The 20518-nt window shown below is 41.4% G+C and overlaps 1 protein-coding gene across 1 annotated transcript in view; it reads left to right on the top strand.

Moving 5' to 3' along the window:
• Positions 1-20203, top strand: part of LOC110506086 (CD151 antigen) — a 52698-nt gene extending 32495 nt beyond the window's left edge. Inside the window, exons 4-8 of the mRNA XM_036963963.1 lie at positions 12871-12945; positions 14103-14207; positions 14645-14803; positions 16233-16319; positions 18174-20203. Coding sequence (XP_036819858.1) covers positions 12871-12945; positions 14103-14207; positions 14645-14803; positions 16233-16319; positions 18174-18233 — 486 coding nt within the window. The 3' untranslated portion in view covers positions 18234-20203. The remainder of the gene's footprint in view (positions 1-12870; positions 12946-14102; positions 14208-14644; positions 14804-16232; positions 16320-18173) is intronic.
• Positions 20204-20518: the final 315 nt, after the last annotated feature.

A 20518-nucleotide genomic window follows, 5' to 3' on the forward strand; every position in this document is an offset into this window, starting at 1 on the left:
AGTTGAAATGGCCTAATCCAGTATTTTTCATTCACTTTGGGTAAGGCTTCTCAAACTATTGTGTTATCTGCTCCTGTTCTAGATGGGCCTTTGCTGTATGTCCACTTTTGATCCCAAACATATGCTGTGGCTTTTGTGTGCAAGTGCGTGTGTTGGAATGCAGAGTGCATCCCAAGGAGTTAAGATTAGGCCGATGAATCATGCTGAAGGAATTAACTTGTCAGGAGGGAGGGGAGAGATGGTGAGGAAGGAGAAGAGGTGTGTGTGTGTGTAACTTAACCCTGGCAACGAGAGGCGAGAAGACTGCTGTCGAATCTGTGTGAACTACCTCCGATGTTTGACTCAGCAGCTATCTCGGCTTTCTGTCAAACTCCATGTATATCACAGGTGTGTGTGTGTGTGTGCGTGTTAGGGTTGGGCAATATCAGTCTTTTCCTATCATGATCATGTACCAGTAAAGCATTGTGATATACGATGCTATCGCCCCCTATTGGCCAACCTCCCCAAATTATATATTTTTAAGTATGAAAAAAACAGCTAAAATTAAAGTAGGGCCACAGTGAGGAAATCGAATGCAACTGAACGAAAGATAATGTTGTTGAAAGCCTGGGCAGAGGCTAAGTGCAGGAACATCTTTTCTAATATTGCTTTCTGGTGGATGAGTGTTAGCATGGAGCGTCTGTGTGTAAGTGTGGCGCGCTGTGATGGAGTAGTGACTGTCTGATGAGGAATGGGCTGTGTTACCGTAGTGACGTGGGCTGGATGGAAGCAATCTACCGCAGACCCATATCTGCAGTATACAGTTGAAGTCGGAAGTTTACATACACTTAGGTTGGAGTCATTAAAATTAGTTTTTCAACCACTCCACACATTTCTTGTTAACAAACTATAGTTTTGGCAAGTTGGAAAGGACATGTACTTTGTCCATGACATAAGTAATTTTTCCAACAATTGTTTACAGACAGATTATTTCACTTACAATTCACTGTCACAATTCCAGTGGGTCAGAAGTTTACATACACTAAGTTGACTGTGACTTTTAAACAGCTTGGAAAATTCCCGAAAATGATGTAATGGCTTTAGAACCTTCTGATAGGCTAATTGACATCATTTGAGTCAATTGGAGGTGTACCTGTGGATGTATTTTAAGGCCTACCTTCAAGCTCAGTGCCCATTTGCTTGACATCATGGGAAAATCAAAAGAAATCAGCCAAGACCTCAGGAAAAAAAATAGTGCAAATCAATCCCAGAACAACAGCAAAGGACCTTGTGAAGATGCTGGAGGAAACCGGTACAAAAGTATCTATATCCACAGTAAAACGAGTCCTATATCGACATAACCTGAAAGCCCGCTCCCCAAGGAAGAAGCCATTGCTCCAAAACCGCCATAAAAAAGCCAGACTACGGTTTGCAACTGCACATGGGGACAACGATCATACTTTTTGGAGAAATGTCCTCTGGTCTGATGAAACAAAAATGTAACTGTTTGGCCATAATGGCCATCGTTATGTTTGGCAGCATCTTGTTGTGGGGATGCTTTGCTGCAGGAGGGACTGGTGCACTTCACAAAATAGAGGGCATCACGAGGAAAGAAAATGATGTGGCTATATTGAAGCAACATCTCAAGACATCAGTCAGGAAGTTAAAGCTTGGTCGCAAATGGGTCTTCCAAATGGACAATGACCCCAAGCATACTTCCAAAGTTGTGGCAAAATGGCTTAAGGACAACAAAGTCAAGGTATTGGAGTGGCCATCACAAAGCCCTGACCTCAATCCTATAGAAAATGTGTGGGCAGAACTGAAAAAGCGTGTGAGAGCAAGGAAGCCTCAGTTACACCAATTCTGTCAGGAGGAACTGGACAAAATTCACCCAACTTATTGTGGGAAGCTTGTGGAAGGCTACCCGAAACGTTTGAACCAAGTCAAACAATTTAAAGGCAATGCTACCAAATACTGACTGAGTGTATGTAAACTTCTGACCCACTGGGAATGTGATGATAGAAATTATAGCTGGAATAAATTATTCTCTCTACTATTATTCTGACATTTCACATTCTTACAATAAAGTGGTGATCCTAACTGACCTAAAACAAGGGATTGTTACTAGGATTAAATGTCAGGAATTGTGAAAAACTGAGTTTAAATGTATTTGGCTGAGGTGTATGTAAACTTCCGACTACAACTGTATATATGGCTGGTCTACCGTCTTCAGAACTGAATATTTATTGCTATTTGCCTCATAAAAGAATAAAAAAATCAAATCTTGTTTTCTAAAAGAAAAGAGCCACATTTCTGGGATCTTTTATTTGAACCATGGGAACAACACTTTCCGTTGCGTTTTGTTTTTGTTCAGTGTCTGAAATGTATGGCTCACCTTTTCTTACTATTTGGCCCACTTCTTTTCAAGGCTAGAACCATTTTTTTTCTTCTAGTGGTTCTAATGCTTCTGATTTTGATGTGCATTTTGATAACATACCTTTTTTCACTTTTGAATGTACATTGTTTACTAGGTGTTGTGTAATAAATGTTGGCTGTTCTGTGACCACTCCCTCCTCAATCAGGGGTGGAAGATGCTTTGTTCAAAAGAAGACTTTGTTTCATTGTATCTTCGGCCATGCAGCTGAACCGCGCTGGAGTTTGAAAATCGTTGTTCCATTGAACATACCATACAAATAAAGGTATTTTAATGAATTATATGAAGAGTGCCTTGATTCTCCTTTCTTTTTGATGACAAATTGACCCCTTTTACCAAAGAGCACCTATCTACAAAGACCTATTATTGTGTACCATAGCAGCACTTTCCTTATTTTCTTTGACAAATAATTGAGTTTGTTCTATCATAAAGCTTTTATTGAGAATAGCCTAAGCTATAGACTTTCATTGTTATTTTATGAAAGTCACAATTTTAGGACAACTATAGGCTAGAATATTTGGGAAATACACAACTGCTCATTAAGCTTGGGCAATATCCAGATTTTCATATCGTCATACTGTCCTTCTCTCATCCCAGGATTTATGTTATTACCGGCATAGCACACAAGGGGGCTCAAATAATGCAAGAAAAGCCCATTGTGCCTCTAGTACCAGAATGCTAAAAAAATTAGCAAAAACTAATAGCGAATTCACAGACGCTGTTAGCTAAATGCTAACGAGCGTAAACAAACATAAAGACAGGCAAATCCAGCTCATAAAGTTATGCAAGCATAGCTAGTAGCTGCCGAATGTCGTGTGGACATTTTATAAATGAAATTGAAAGAGGGAGACTGCTATTACTCCAGAAAAGCTTAATCATTTGCAGCATGTGTACACGGAGCAGAGGAGAAAAGTTCGGAGGAGGAATAAAACGCTAGTTGGAAGCACAGGGAAAGAATGACAGCTGTGCAGATAATTCTTCCAGAGCTCTTTGACTTCTGGCAGAAAACCATACAGGTATATACTTCATCACCTCATGTGCACTGCACAACAGACTCCGCCATCTCCCTTTGTGCTATTTATAAACAAACACGACTGGATGTACGGTTCTGGGGAACTATGGCAAGCTTCATAATATAAAATCATGTGACATTTATTGCACAAATTAATGGAGGTATTAACTGGAGGTATTAACTTAAAGTAGCTACAAATATTCCAACTTGATGGTTTTGAAAAACTATCCCTTGGCTTTTTTCCAAATACCCCTGTATAAGGTATATACGGTATACCGCCCAAGCCAACCGTTCATAACTTTAACATGAATTAAAGCTTTTATGATAGGTTATTGGCCATTTTGTTATCAACCACACTTGGAGGGATTTTCCCAGCTCGCAACTTGATTAGATTTTACTATAGGCTATTGATATTGTTTGTTCTCTATCTCTATCACACTTAAGGACTGTACATTTATACATAAAAAAAAAAGTTTAGGCTACAGTCTAAAGCCCATGCATCCAACAGAAAGATGTTTTCTGACTGGACATTTTGCGCTTCTTTGGCGGAATTCTCCGCTCTGTCTGGCCTACATTGCTCTCTAGCATTCTGTCATATTAAAAAGGTAATAGCAAGTAGGAATAGTCAAATTACTCAGAATTTGACTATACTTGTGTGCTGCCCTGCTTTGCACTGCGAGAGGCTGTTTTTTACTGCAGGGCGCCAGCCATCGTCTGTCATATCACGATGTCGTTGCCATCAATGATGATTGACGGCCATTGTCGACGGTGACGACGTCGTGAGATGACAGGCGAGGGTTTAGCCTACGCTATCGTGATATCTCCCAACCCTAGTGTGTTTTGTGTGTGTTTCTTCAACACCTTTGTGACCGCGTCAATAGGCATTGATCAGTCTGCTTACTCAGCATTCAAGATCAGAGCCACTTTGAGAATAGACAAAGACCAACTCCACTTAACACCAAAGATCAGCGGTGAGCCAGGAGATTTGGGTCAAGGTTTTCCTCGATTTTATCGCCCCGTCTGTCTAATGCTAAAGGAACTTGGCGGTGAATGCAGACCCATGCCCTACCTCTGTGTCTGCTTAAATCAGATGGGAGATAAAACTCTAATCTAACTCTCTGACTGAAAGGAAATGGCCTCCCTTAAAGTACAAGGCATCCATACAATTTAAATGTAGTCCATTTGCAGGGCAAATGCAGAGCACACAATGAAGGACCACATACAATATTCTGCCACAGACCCCCCTAGGATCTTACCCTTTACCATCTTGGCTCTTGTGTAGATTTGTAAGGATTTGATGGGTATCAAGTGAAAATTCCACCTAGCTTGTTAGAGGGCAAGGTAGAGCTATAAACATATTGCTAGTACCTAATCAATCCTTCCAGAGCTACACACACGAGTTGATGGGATATGTTTGTATCTTACGTTAAGCACTATGGATTTAAAATGGAATTGGACTGCTACATCCTGAAATGAACAGACGAGTACTGTGCTTTTTTCTTAAACGGGACAGGGGATTTGATTAGATAAATTGTTTTATTCCCATATTAAGAGGGCAATCAGTTATTGCTACTGTGCCTTCAGAAAGTATTCACACCCCTTGACTTATTACACATTTTGTTGTTCCAAAATGGATTAAATCTAGATTAATTTTTTTTTACCCATCTGCACACAATACCATGTAATGACAATGAAACATGTTTTTAGAAATGTTTGCAAATGTATTGAAAATGAAATACAGAAATGTCTTTTGAAAAGTATTCTCACCCGTGAGTCGATACTTTGTAGAAGCACCTTTGGTAGCGATTACAGCTGTGAGTCTTTTGGGGTAAGTAGGAGTTAGGAGTCTAAAGTTTTGCACACCCGAATTGTACAATATTTGCCCATTTGTTCTTAAAGTTTCAAGCGCCATCAAATTGATTGATGATCATTGCTAGACAGACATTTTCAAGGCAATGTAATTTGAAACTGTAACTTGGCCACAATGACGTCTTGGTATTGTCCTGCTGAAAGGTGAATTTGTCTTCCAGTGTCTGTTGGAAAGCAGACTGGTCCAGGTTTTCCTCTAAGATTTTGTCTGTGCTCATAGCTCTGTTCTGTTTATTTTCAACCAAAGAAACTCTGTAGTCCTTGCCAATTACAAGCATACTCATACAAGCATACTGCAGCCACCATGCTTGAAAATATGAGTGATACTCAGTGATGTTTGATTTGCCCCAAACATAATGCCTTGTGTTCAGACAAAAACATATTTGCAACATTTTATGCATTATTGCAAACAGGATGCATGTTTTGGAATCTTTTTTATTCTGTACAGGGTTCCTTTTCACTCTGTCATTTATCTTAATATTGTGGAGTAACTACAATGTTTATCCATCCTCAGTTTTCTTATCACAACCATTAAACACTGTTTTAAAGTCACGATTGGCCTCATGGTGAAATCCCTGAACAGTTTCCTTCCTCTCCGGCAACTGAGTTAGGAAGGATGCATTTATGCACCATCTAAAACCTAATTAACTTCACTAGGCCGTGCCCTTCTTTGAGAGGCATTAAAACCTTTTTGGTCTTTGTGGTTGAATGTTATTTAAATCCACTACTCGTTTGAGGTACCTTATAGAGCATTGTTTGTGTGGGGTGCAGAGATGGGAATAGTTATTTAAAAATAATGTTAACCACTTATTGATCTTAATGTCCATGCAACTTATCTGATTCGTTAAGTGCTTATTTAGGCTTGCCAGAACAATTAATAATTTTAAAAAATTCAACATTATTCCACTTTGACATTGAGGTATTGTGTGTAGATCAGTGACACAAAATGTCAATGTTATACATTTTTAAATGCAGTCTGACAACAATGTGGAAAAAGTAAATGGGGGTGAATACTTTCTGAAGACACAGTAGAAAAATCGTTAGAAAAATATTACATGAAGAACACCCCCCCCCCCCCCCCCCCCCAACAAATTTGTAAGTCTTTGTTGTAACGACAGCCCCTCCAGGCATTGGCTAAACTAAAGAACGAACGTCAATCTGCAACTAAATAAATCAATCAATCAATCTAGATGTGAACTAGAGGTCTTCAGGGGTCCAGAAAGTTGGACCCATTCTGAGATCGAACACCACAAGGTTGGCACAACCTGAAACAGAAGATAAAGGGTCAAATCGGGGCAATGTAAAGGGGGTACGAGCAACCCCTTCCTCCGCCCTGTCATCGGAAGGTCTACCTGTCTCGTCATCTTTCAACGAGAGAATTCCTTTTCTCACTAAACCCTGACTAGCACCTAAAGCTCAGCCTTTAGGGCTTTCTCAGGGATAATGAATCCATGGACAGCTACAGCTAAAAGGTCTACTTTACGAAACCTCAAACAATCAATAGAGGGCACTTCAAAAAACTTGGATGGCTGAGGCAGCCATCTTGTACAATGCAGTCTACTAAACATACAAACTGAATAAGTCATCCAAACTCACAACCTACCATCACTAATCACAGAGAGCTCAGAGCAGCAGGGTGCGGTGGGTTTATTGGAATGATCCCGGATGAGCCCCCATTATGTTACGCCTCTGTGAAGAAGGAACGCAACACCCTGCTACAACTCAACTCCCCGTGAAGTGAAAGAGGTTTGGACTGCGAGTAAGGATGACAAAAGGCAGAATGTGGTACCGTTTACAAGGAATGTATTCCGTCACATGGTAATGTGGGGAAAGGGGCTGGACGGAACCAAAGCAAAGAAAGTAAATGTCAAATCCCCCTCTCCTACCTTACCTGCCTACAAACTACTTACCTAACGTGGCACCACCTGGTGCACTAACCAAAATACAGGGGGTGGTCCGCCCAGGTCTAACCTAGTGTGCCTAGACAGTGAAAATACTACGGGTATATGTATGCCTGCGGGCCTCTTGGCTAAGCACTCCCTAGGTGCCTTCCCCTTCCCCCCTGGGAACAAATGAAACAGAATAACACAAACAATTTCAATAACCAAAACACTGCGTCCTATTGACACACAGACATAATCAATCAGCACTCTCAATCAACCAATACACGACACACTAATCATCTCCCTATGAGAACAACCAACACAGTATATCGCCATCAGCCTCCTCTCTCAGCAATGATCTTTCTGCAATCTATATCTCTGCAATGAGTTCCCTTCTGAACAGAACACTGGCTTTTATATAGCTTCAGAAGGAATGGGTAATTGGAGACAGATGCGTCTTGACGAGGGGGCGGGGTCAGCTCACCAATTAGCCATGGAGTTGACCAATCAGCTGCTTGAGGGATTTCAGGAAGCCATTTCCTGAAATACACACATGCAAATACTCAAACTACAACACAGAAACTGGGGAATGTAACAGGGGAGTTTCTCACATTCTCTACAGATCCTCTCAAGCGCTGTCAGGTTGGGTGGGGAGCGTTGCTGCATAGCTATTTTCAGGTCTCTCCAGAGATGTTTGATCGGGTTCAAGTGCAGGTTCTGCTGGGCCACCCCAGGACATTCAGAGACTTGTCCCGAAGCCACTCCTGCATGGTCTTGGCTGTGTGCTTAGGGTTGTTGTCCTGTTGGAAGGTGAATCTTCACCACAGTCGCAGGTCCTGGGTGCTCTGGAGCAGGTTTTCATCAAGGGTCTCTCTGTACTTTGCTCCATTCATCTTTCCCTCGATCCTGACTGGTCTCCTAGTCCCTGCCACTGAAAAATATCCCCACAGCGTGATGCTGCCACCACCATGTTTCACAGTAGGGATGGCGGAAGGTTTTTTCCAGACGTCACGCTTGGCATTCAGGCCAAAGGGTTCAATCTTGGTTTCATCAGACCAGAGAATCTTGCAGGATGCCATGTGCCTTTTACTGAGGAGTGGCTTCCGTCTTGCCACTCTACCATAAAGGCCTGATTGGTGGAGTGCTGCAGAGATGGTTGTCCCATCTCCACAGAGGAACTCTAGAGCTCTGTGAGTGACCATTGGGTTCTTGGTCACCTCCCTGACCAAGGCGCTTCTCCACCGATTGCTCAGTTTGGCCGGGCGGGCAGCTCTAGGAAGAGTCTTGGTGGTTTCAAACTTCTTCCATTTAAGAATAATGTAGGCCACTGTGTTCTTGGGGACCTCCAATGCTGCAGATATTGTTTGGTACCCTTCGCCAGATCTGTGCCTCGACACAATCCTGTCTCGGAGCTCAACGGACAATTCCTTCGACCTCGTGGCTTGGTTTTTGCTCTGACATGGTGTGTGCCTTTCCAAATCATGTATAGTCAATTGAATTTACCATTGGTGGATTTCAATTTGCAAACATTTCTACGAACCTGTTTTTGCTTTGACATTATGTGGTATTGTGTGCATATTTTTTATTTTATTTTTATTTTTTATCCATTTTAGAATAAGGCTGTAACATAGCAATGTGGAAAAAGGGAAGGGGTCTGAATGTTTTCCGAATGCACTGTATATGCATAGAGGCTAATTCTAGTTTTTTATTATCTGAATATTTTATAAAGATGAACATTATATTGTTAGATTAAAGGAGTAACTCTGGTAGTTGGAGCGCTGGTTCGCACTGCCTTCATAGGCCTGCAGTAGTTCAGCCTAATAGACGTACCACACCAAACTTTCACACAAGTTTCTTGCTTTTGAGATTACCCTAATAAAATCAAATTGTTGTTTTGGGGAAAATAAGAACAGGTTATTATATTTCAGCATTAAATAAAGTTTTGCATCTCGCCATCTTTGGTTTTTCCTTTTCATTTACAGCGGGAACTTAATTTGGCCAAAGGAAATGGCTCAAGAATGAAACAAAACAATTGTTCCATATTTAAATAACTGGTTTAAACCTTCACAATAGTTTTGAACAGAGGCCTATATTGCAGCAATTAAACAAAGGCGAGTGCCTATAGGCCTACCCCACAATGACAACAATAGGCGTGTTAGAATTATATTTACAACAGGCCTACTTTTAACCTAAGTACGTAGCAAAGACAGTTCAAACTTAATTTAGCCACAAATGTTACGACAAAATACAACAAAATACTTTTTGCATATTTTAAAGAAATGCTTTAATAATGATAATTGATAGTAATAACATAGAATAATATAGAGTTAAATTGCATCAAAGCTGAATAGCGAGTTGCACACAATCCATTTGACCTCGCCAACATTCTTCTCGTCTTTGTTCATCATATTCGCATAGTCACTTTAACTATAGTCACTTTAACTATACATTCATGTACATGCTACCTCAATTAGCCTGACTAACCGGTGACCCCGCACATTGGCTACCCGGACTATCTGCATTGTGTCCCGCCAACCCCTCTTTTACTCTACTGCTACTCTCTTTTTATCATATATGCATAGCCACTTTAACCACACTTACCTGTACATACTACCTCAATTAGCACGACTAACCGGTGCCTGTATATAGCCTCGCCACTGTTATTTTTCACTCTTTTTACTGTTGTTTTTATTTCTTTACTTATCTATTGTTCACCTAATACCTATTTTTTACTTAAAAATTGCGCTGTTGTTTAGGGCCTGTAAGTAAGCATTTCACTGTAAGGTCTACTACACCTGTTCTATTTGGCGCACGTGACAAATAAACTTTGCTTTGATTGTCCACTGCAATATTAAAACTTGTCCCTTACAGAGGACAGCCCCCTTGTCTGCTTCTTTTCACTATAGTCTGTCTCCTCTAACTTTCGTTCTACTTCAGTGAGAAAGTGAAAAAGGAGTCCATCTTAACAATCAACAGTAACCTAGGCCAAGGCGCCTTTCACTCGCGTTCTCTCAATCTCTCCTCAGCAGCAGGCGCATGTGAGGTGAGCAGAAGGGAACCAGTTTAAGCTGGACATAAGCTATGCGTTTTATTGAGTTGCAATTGGCTGACACAGACGACAAGCTCGCACAGTTCTCATCACCTCACACATTAAGTTAACAAAGGACGGGTCCAGTCGGTAAATACATCTGAATTGCACATACCCGAGACCCGTGGCAACTACATCAGACCCAACTTAGGTCTGAAACAAAAGTCATCATTTAGAACCCGGACCCGCTCGGTTCCTGGGTCGGATCTTGGAATTTTATGTCTGTTTGACCCGTGAAGACCTCTTTAATATGAGCCCAAGCTAATACCAAATATGTTCGTACTTTAGCAATGATTTAACTTTTTTCAAATTACAAGTGGTCAATACATCATTAGCCATATGGGCCTATATTGCATGAAAAAGAGATTGTATAAAGAAGATGAGCAAATCCATTGTTTAGTTTTTAGTATACAGTATACAGATACACAACAATAGATCGTCGACCCTCCACCACCCACAACTCAACATCCTAGTATTTCTGACCATTTAGGAATGTTTTGCGCTAGCAGTAACATTTAGTCTTCCCGTCCTATTTATGTTGTTCAATGTGGCAATAGTTCTCCTGTCCTTGGCATAGGTTTGGCCTCTTCTAGGCTTCTTCTTGGCATCCCCTGGTCAGATGTTAGCCGGCTAGCTCAACATCTACACAGAGTGTACCAAACATTAGGAGCACCTTCCTATTATTGAGTTTACACCCCCCCCCCCCTACCTTCATAATAACATCAATGCATCAGGGAATGGACTCCAAGGTTTCTAAAGCGTTTCACATGGATTCTAGCACATATTGACTCCAATGCTTCCCACAGTTGTGTCCAGTTGGCTGGATGTCCTATGGGTGGTGGACATTTTTGATATACATGGGAAATTGTTGAGTGTGAAAAACACAGCAATGTTGCATTTCTTGACACAACCTGGTGTGCCTGGCACCTACTACCATTCCCCGCTCAAAGGAACTTGAGTCTTTTGTCTTGCCCATTCACCCTCTGGCACACATACACAATCAATGTCTCAATTGACTTTAAAAATACTTCTTTCACCTGTCTCCTCCCCTTCATCTACACTGATTGAAGCCGGTTTAACAAGTGACGTCAATAAGGGATCATGGCTTTCACCTGGATTCACCTGGTCAGTCTTTGTCATGGAAAGAGCAGGTGTTCTTAATGTTTTGTGTACTCAGTGTAGGTATGATTTATAACAAGAGAGGAATAGCTAGTAAGCTAACATTAGTGCACTAATGTTACGGTCCATCAGTTCCCGACCGAAGTAGCTATCCACTCCATCCGATCACACCCTGGTCTTTCCACAACCTTCATCAAACTACCTTTTGGATGACCAAACTTATTTTTTAGCAGATTATTGCTGTCTGAAGTGGCAGGTAGCCTATGATTAAGAGCGTTGGGCCAGTGACGAAAAGGTTGCTGGTTCGAATCTCAGAGCCGACTAGGTTATAAAATCTGTCTGTGCCATTGAGCAAGGTACTTAACCCTAATTGCTTTGCTAAATGACTAAAATGTAAATGTCTGTCTGATGTTGACAGGATAGTCCTTGGTTAAACTTTTTTTTCCGTGCTCTCAATAGCTAATGTCGTCCATGCTTGTTGGCCATGACTGTCTTGATCTGTGGTCTAAAGATATCATGTTATCTTAAAAGCATTTTATCCTCTAATCCTTGCCACTCTATTATGGCCATTTAGAGCTATTTGAATTAACAATATTGAACCTTTTTAAAGGAGATGTCTTGGGAACAAATACACGCCCATTCAGGCAAAGGAGTGTTCGCTCACACACTCCTTTGCGTAGTAACCCTGTGCACTTCCAGCCCGATAGACAGATGTTTCCCATGATTCTAACCATAGCTTGGACCCAGAGGGGTTGTGATAACTTTATGCCTTTTCATAACTGATTTTGGATCATCTCCCTACCAACTTGTTAAACTTGGCTAACCATTATCATCGAAGGGCAAACTGTCTGGGCCAGTTGTTCAGGGATGTTGGCAATGAAGATGAACTCATGGATACAATTTTTACAGTATGTGTCTGCATCCAGTGTGAAGGAAGTTGGAGTTAGTTTTGCGACCCAATGCTAACTAGCGTTAAGGCAATGACTGGAAGTCTAAGATAACAGTTAGCATGCTAGCTGTTACCATCCATTGATTTCCAGTCATTGCGCTATAAATGTTACCATTGACTTCCAGTCATTGCGCTAACGCTAGTTAGCAGTTGCGCTAACGCCAGTCAGTAACTTCAAACTGCACGCAGGGACTTAAAAATTGTATCCACGAGTTCATCTGGCTTTGGATCTTCATTGCCAAAATCCTGAAGCATCCCTTTAAGGGCGACATACTGTTTGTACAGCTCCGTTGACATTTCACCACATAATCAATACGCCACAAATTAAAACTACGATTGGCGGACATTCTTAGTCCATTTTCTCAAAATAACAAAACGACAACGGTGACCCCCACTACCACCAATCGACTGCTCTGCTAAATTTAACTCCAGCGCGTCTAAATTAGATTTGTCTGTTTTACCTGTGAAGTCCATAAACATAGGGCCAGGGGATATCCATTTCAACCTAATCCCCTACCTTTCATTGTCTCCCCACAGTACTTTGTCCTGCTGCTGTGTATCTTCCTCCTGGAGATCCTCGCCGGTGTCCTGGCCTACATCTATTACCAGCAGGTAATGAATGACTTGATTCACCACCTGATTCCACTGCCAGGAACACCTATCTATTCCCAGAGCCTGTACAGAGACAGAAGAGTGTCTCTTTGTACAAACTGAAACCCAAACAAGGGAAGGTTCACGGATAATTCCCCATTCTCTTTCTCCATCTGTTGCTTTTCTCTCTCTCTCTCTCTCTCTCTCTCGCTCTCTCTCTCTCTCTCTCTCTCTCTCTCTTCCCCCCCCCCCCCCCCCAGCCCATGCCTGCCACATCTTGTTGTAGCATTTCTGTGGTGTGATAATAGCACTAAGATGTGATTCCCACTTCTGTCCTTGTCACTGCCACACACCCCTGCTGTGTTGATGTTAGACCTGAAGGAATGTTATCCTACCAAGCTTGTTGTGTGTCATTTGAACTCTCTCTGTGTAATTGTCTGCTCATGTTCCTTTGGCCTCGTCATCTCACTGCTGCAATGTTTCCCACGCTGTCAACAGGTCAAATAGAATCCTATTATATTTCTCTCTCTTCCCCTCCCTCCCTCGTTCATTTATTCCCTTTATCTCTCCTTTTACGTTCGGACTTGGCTCTACATTCTGTGGTTGCCATAGAAACTGTGGACCAGCTAGACGTAGGCCTATGCTCTTGCCTAAGTTTTGCGCTACTGTTATAAATGAATGAAAATGTACTTCTTCTTACCTTTTATGTATATAATTTCCTCTTTCAAGAGGAGTTCCTTCTGTAATTACAGTTTTAGCTATTCTGGACCTTTTGATACAGTGGATCATTCCATTCTATTAAATCGACAATGAGATGCATTACATTCCTTCAAGTATTATTTTACTGATGGAAGATTCACAGTCATTGGTGAGCTTATGTTTGCTTCTCCCACTACCTTATTCTCAATGTGCATGCTTCCACTTAGTCCTATTCAGAAAGACAAATGTCCCTTTTTGTTCCAGCTTAGTGCTAACATACCTGATTGAAGTCATCAACAGGGTGTGTTAGAGTTAGGCTAGAACAAAAGCCTGCGCTCAAATACCGTAGTTTCCCCTTCCTCGGTATTGTATATGCTTCTGTTTCTACCGTCTGCTGGATAGCTGTGTTGTAGTCTGACCAAGGTCATGTTTACTGTGTCCGTTCTCTCATATCTCCTGTGTCCCGTCTTCCTCTGCAGCTCAATGAGGAGCTGAAACAGAACCTGCGGGAGACCATGGTGCAGAAGTACAGGCAGCCAGAGCAGGAGCACATCACCAAAGCAGTGGACAAGCTGCAGCAGGAGGTAAGAGAAGGCACCATAAGCAGACTTGAGGAGTTTGGTTGGAAGTTTTTGGGAATATTCATGCGGGAATTTGTCGATTTTTCTCCAATGTGCATTAATATTCAGCTTTTTTATGTTTACTTTCATTGAATCTACTATTATTTACACTGGCATTGATATGTGTTTTCATTATGCATGGTTGCAGTATGTTATTAGCCCTACGTGTAACCCGTCATTATGAAACCTTCTGATTTGAAAGAGAGCCCGTTGTTTTGTATAAGGATTTGGTTCCTGAACTAAGTATCATTCAGCTCCTCTTCTGAAACAACTGCAAGACAACTGGGAAAGCATGCACCACCCTGTTTGTGAAATGCCCTCTCCTCTCCTCTCCTCTCCTCTCCTCTCATCCCCTCTCCCTCTCCCTCTCCCTCTCCCTCTTCCTCTCCCTCTCCCGCCAGTTTAAGTGCTGTGGCAGCAACAGCTCGTCGGACTGGGGCGAGAGCGTGTGGATCCGCACCAACGAGGCGGATGGCAGGTTGGTGCCGGACAGCTGCTGTAAGACCCAGACGCTGGGCTGCGGCCACAGGGACCACCCATCAAACATCTACAAAGTGGAGGTGAGCGTCCGATACAGGGAGCAGCTGGTGTTGTTGAGTGTTAGAGTGCTTGCAATTCATAGTGCAAATTCTGCTTGAGTTCAGGTTTGTGTATCAAGATCATAGCTGCGGGAAGTACTTTGGGGGTTGGTGTGCTGTCATTTTTTTCGTGGGGGGGTTAAATATACCTAAGAATCAAAAGTAAAGGGAAAAGGTATAAATCATTTCATATTCCTCATATTAAGCAAACCAGACGGCACATTTTTTTAAATATTTTTTACGGATGGCCAGGGGCACACTTAACCACTTGGACAATCATTTACTAACGAAGCATTTGTGTTTAGTGAGTCCTCCAGATCAGAGGCAGTATGGATGACCAGGGATGTTCTCTTGATAAGTGTGAACTGGACCATTTTCCTGTCCTGCTAAGCATTCGAAATGTAACAAGTACTTTTGGGTGTCAGGGAAAATGTATGGAGTAAAAATTATTTTCTTTAGGAATGTAGTGGAGTAAAAGTTGTCAAAAATATTAATAGTAAAGTACAGATACCCCCAAAAAACGACTTAAGTAGTACTTTTAAGTATTTTTACTTAAGTATTTTACACCACTATGAACTGATAATACATTGCAAATGCAGCTTATTTCTATGTGAACTGAAATGGTCTATTCAGTCCTTTTTAACTTTTAGTAGATGCTCTCATCGAGAGCAACCTACAGTAGTGGGTACATAAATGTGGGATCGAACACACAATCCTAGCATTGCAAGTGCCATGCTCTACCAACTGAGCCACATCATCACAAACCACTTGATGTCTCATTGTACTCTATTTCTCTATTGTGCATTGTTCATGGCGATACAGGTACACACCGAGATGACCAGCCTATGTGAAATACAGTCATTTACTTTAAGTGGTTTGTAAGGATGGTAAATGAATACTGCATAAAACGTGGTTGTTTTCCATGTTATTTGATCCAGAAAAATATTTCATTTGACGTGGATGTTTTGTGTCTTTTGCCCATAACTTTGCACCTTTTGACGTAAATGTTTGAGGACAGGGTTTTGTTCTTTCTGGATTCCATTAGAATGACAATCACTGAGGAAAAGACAGGGCAACGACTATTACAATTCCAACTATTGAAGCCCACAAGATACTGTTCTTAATTATACAACTACCTTTTTTCTACAAAGCCCAGATGCTGAAAATAGGTTTTTGCCCGTGCTACGGAAGTCTATATCGGCCCTCTGATACTAGTAAAGGCCCAGTGCACTACTTTAGTAAAACAAAGCAATTCTACAGTACCAGTATATATTTTTTTTATTTGTTAATATATATTTTTAATTCAGATTTTTCAGGGGGTGCTGCAGCACCCTCAGCCCCCTTACTTCCCGTGGCTAACATCAAGATTGAAAGTCACCTTAAGTCACACGCAACTTTCCTCTCTCTCCAGGGGGGTTGTATCACTAAACTGGAAAACTTCATTTTGGACCACCTGAAGATCATTGGAGCGGTGGGCGTGGGCATCGCCTGTGTACAGGTGAGCAAAAATAAGCCATTTCACTGTTTGACAGCACAGAGATGACCCAAGATGGCCACCGTAAACATCAGAATCCTTGCCCTGGTCTCTGGAAATTCAGGAGTAATGGTAGAAGTGTAAAGCAACCAAAAGTCATTTTTCAGTTTCATTCTGAATTATGTGGACACTGAATCACTTAAGCGTGTATTCTTATGTGGCCTCAGGCATATATTTTGAAATGTGCTGGCACCAACTGAAACATGTATAGTTGAAGTCAGAAGTTTACATACACCTTAGCCAAATACATTTAAACTCAGTTTTTCACAATTCCTGACATTTAAATCCTAGTAAATGTTCCCTGTCTTAGGTCAGTTAGGATCACCACTTTATTTTAGGAATGTGAAATGTCAGAATAATAGTAGAGAGAATGATTTATTTCAGATTTTATTTCTTTCATCACATTCCCAGTGGGTCAGAAGTTTACATGCACTCAATTAGTATTTGGTAGCACTGCCTTTAAATTGTTTAACTTTGTGTCAAACTTTTCGGGTAGCCTTCCACAAGCCTCCAACAATAAGTTGGGTGAATTTTGGCCCATTCCTCCTGACAGAGCTGGTGTAACTGAGTCAGGTTTGTAAGCCTCCTTGCTCGCACACGCTTTTTCAGTTCTGCCCACAAATTTTCTATAGGATTGAGGTCAGGACTTTGTGATGGGCACTCCAATACCTTGACTTTGTTGTCCTTAAGCCATTTTGCCACAACTTTGGAAGTATGCTTGGGGTCATTGTCCATTTGGAAGACCCATTTGCGACCAAGCTTTAACTTCCTGACTGATGTCTTGAGATGTTGCTTCAATATATCCACATATTTTTCCGGCTTCATGATGCCATCTATTTTGTGAAGTTCACCAGTCCCTCCTGCAGCAAAGCACCCCCACAACATGATGCTGCCACCCCTGTGCTTCACAGTTAGGATGGTGTTCTTCAGCTTGCAAGCCTCCCTCTTTTTCCTCCAAACATAACGATGGTCATTATGGCCAAATAGTTCCACTTTTGTTTCATCAGACCAGGGGACATTTCTCCAAAAAAGTACGGTATTTGTCCCCATGTGCAGTTGCAAACCATAGTCTGGCTTTTTTATGCCGTTTTTGGAGCAGTGGCTTCTTCCTTGCTGAGCGGCCTGTCAGGTTATGTCGATATAGGACTTGTTTTATTGTGGATATAGATACTTTTGTACCTGTTTCCTCCAGCATCTTCACAAGGTCCTTTGCTGTTGTTCGCAACAAAGTAAGTTCATCTCTAGGAGACAGAACCCGTCTCCTTCCTGAGCGGTATGATGGCTGCTTGGTCCCATGGTGTTTATACTTGCATACTATTGTATGTAAAGATAAACGTGGTACCTTTGGGCATTCGGAAATTGCTCCCAAGGATGTACCAGACTTGTGGAGGTCTACAATTTTTTTCTGAGGTCTTGCCTGATTTATTTTGATTTTCCCATGATGTCAAGCAAAGAGGCACTGAGTTTGAAGGTAGGCCTTGAAATACATCCACAGGTACACCTCCAATTGACTCAAATTATGTCAATTAGCCTATCAGAAGCTTCTAAAGCCATGGCTTCTAAAGCCTGGAATTTTCCAGGCTGTTTAAAGGCACAGTCAGCTTAGTGAATGTAAACTTCTGACCCACTGCAATTGTGATACAGTGAATTTTAAGTGAAATAATCTGTCTGTAAACAATTGTTGTGGAGAAATGTGTGGAGTGGTTGAAAAAATGACTTTTAATGACTCCAACCTAAGTGTATGTAAACTTCCTACTTCAACTGTGTGTGTGTGTGTGTGTGTGTGTATTTGTCTCCTCTCTCTCTTCTCTCTCTCAGATTGTGGGGATGGTGTTTACTTGCTGTCTATATCGGAGTTTGAAGGCAGAGCCTTACTGAGAGTAGAACACGAAGAGAAGGAAAAGGGAGGGGTCTAGTCTTTGCCACCCAGTGTCATCATATTCCAGCGACCCGTTTAGTCATGGGGTCTACCACTGTGCCACGCAAACAGAAGATGACATGATATGATGATATGACAATGTGTGTAATTGTCAAGGATGCACTTATGATAGTGTCTCTTAATCCATTCCTTGGGGGGACCATTTTGGTTCTAGCCTAGCACTAACTCCCCTGATTCAACAAATCAAGGGCCCCCCCCCCCATAAAATGGAGAATCAGATTTATGCAAGCCGTTACATGCTATCGGATCCACAATGATCTATATTTTGGTAGTGTGCAACAACAGAGCAGTTGGTGTAACCGAGTGTGATGTAAAGATCAGTGGACCAAAATGGCCCGTGCATGAGAACAGCTTGCCTTAACATTGCAATATTCATGACTGTGGCTTAATGAGCGAGAACTGACCTCTGGGGCCGATTACCATAGCAACACGTTATTTTTCATCAAGTAGCTATTTATACATCTACACACGCCTTTCACACTGTTTCTCTCAACTTTTTAATTGTTAGTTTATTTGAATTTTTTAAAATTTCTGTTTTAACTCAAGGGATTTCTACACTTATGCCAAAGTTGTCGTCAACACTGACTTTGTGTAACATCATATCAAACTGACTACTCCTGCATGCCTTTTTCATGTATACTGAACAAATATATAAATGGAACAATTTCAAAGATTTTACTGTGTTACAGTTCATAGAAGGAAATCAGTCAATTGAAATAAATTCAACAGGCCCTAATCTATGGATTTCACTTGACTGGGCAGGGGTGCAGCCAAGGGTGGGCCTGCACCCCTTCCTGCACCACTGGAGCCAGGTCCAGCCAATAAGAATGTGTTTTTCCGCACAAAAGGGCTTTATGACAGACAGAAATACTCCACCCCTCCCCCCTCAGACGATCCCGCAGGTGAAGAAGCCAGATGTGGAGGTCCTTTGCTGGCGTGGTCTGCGGTTGTGAGGCCGGTTGGACGTACTGCCAAATTCTCTAAAACGATGTCTTATGGTAGAGAAATGAACATGTAATTATCTGGCAACAGCTCTGGTGGACATTCCTGCAGTCAGCATGACAATTGCATTCTCCCTCAAAACTGGAGACATCTGTGGCATTGCGTTGTGTGACAAAACTGCACATTTAAAAGTAGCCTTTTATTGTCCCCAGCACCTGTGTAATGATCATGCTGTTTAATCAGCTTCTTGATATGCCACACCTGTCAGGTGGATGGATTATCTTGGCAAAGGAGAAATGCTCACAAAAAGGAATTTAAACCATTTCTGGGCTCTTTTATTTCAGCTCATGAAACACGGGACCAACACTTTACATGTACATGTTTCATTTTTATATTTGTTCAGTATATATTCTGATTGTCTTTGTGTGCCTTTGAAGATACATTTTTTTATTAAGTTTTGCTTTTATTCAAACATTGAATGTTATTTTATTGTGTATTTAACAGACCAATAGGAGGATTTGTGTGCCTCAAAGACGCCACAAACGAATAAACTGCTGTATTTCTGTCGGTTTTCCTCTATACATGGAAGTATTTAGCTGAAATAAACACAATTTAACCTGTTTGACTATGTTTTCAGGTAAATTAACAAGGTGTACAGTGGGGCAAAAAAGTATTTAGTCAGCCACCAATTGTGCAAGTTCTCCCACTTAAAAAGATGAGAGAGGCCTGTAATTTTCTTGCGTGGAGCCCCAGATTGAGGGGGGTGCAGACAGGCTGAAAAGATAGCAGTGGCAGCTGAACAGATAACTCATCCAAAGAGCTTTGACTTCTCAAACATGGCGGAAAACCAACACAATATGATTCCCCCGTCACCTTATTAATTCAGCCACTTAGATAACTTAGTTTAACTTTCAGAATTCTTCATTTTTCATGCAGGAAGAAAGAATATTAAACTCATAAGAAATATCTTGCTTTGTTTTGTAAACGCAGATCTAAAATGCTTATTGTGATTTCTAACTTGAAGAAAAACTTTAGGGAAAAGTAGCTGGTTACATTCTTTCTATGATAAACAGAAATATGCAAAAAAAATCCTTCCTTTTTTTATTGTAATCTGATTTAGCCTACTTGTGTGGCTGCCAGACAAATAGCGTTGCACTTCTGTTGTCATCTGATAACTGAAGATATTTTCTCTCCAATGTTTTGCACTAATGTATTTTCTGTGAAGGAAAACTGTAGTTGCACGTCCCTGATCACTCGATTGAAGCAACAACAACAAAAAACT

The sequence above is a fragment of the Oncorhynchus mykiss genome, chromosome 26, assembly GCF_013265735.2.
Source record: "Oncorhynchus mykiss isolate Arlee chromosome 26, USDA_OmykA_1.1, whole genome shotgun sequence".
Lineage (NCBI taxonomy): Eukaryota > Metazoa > Chordata > Actinopteri > Salmoniformes > Salmonidae > Oncorhynchus > Oncorhynchus mykiss.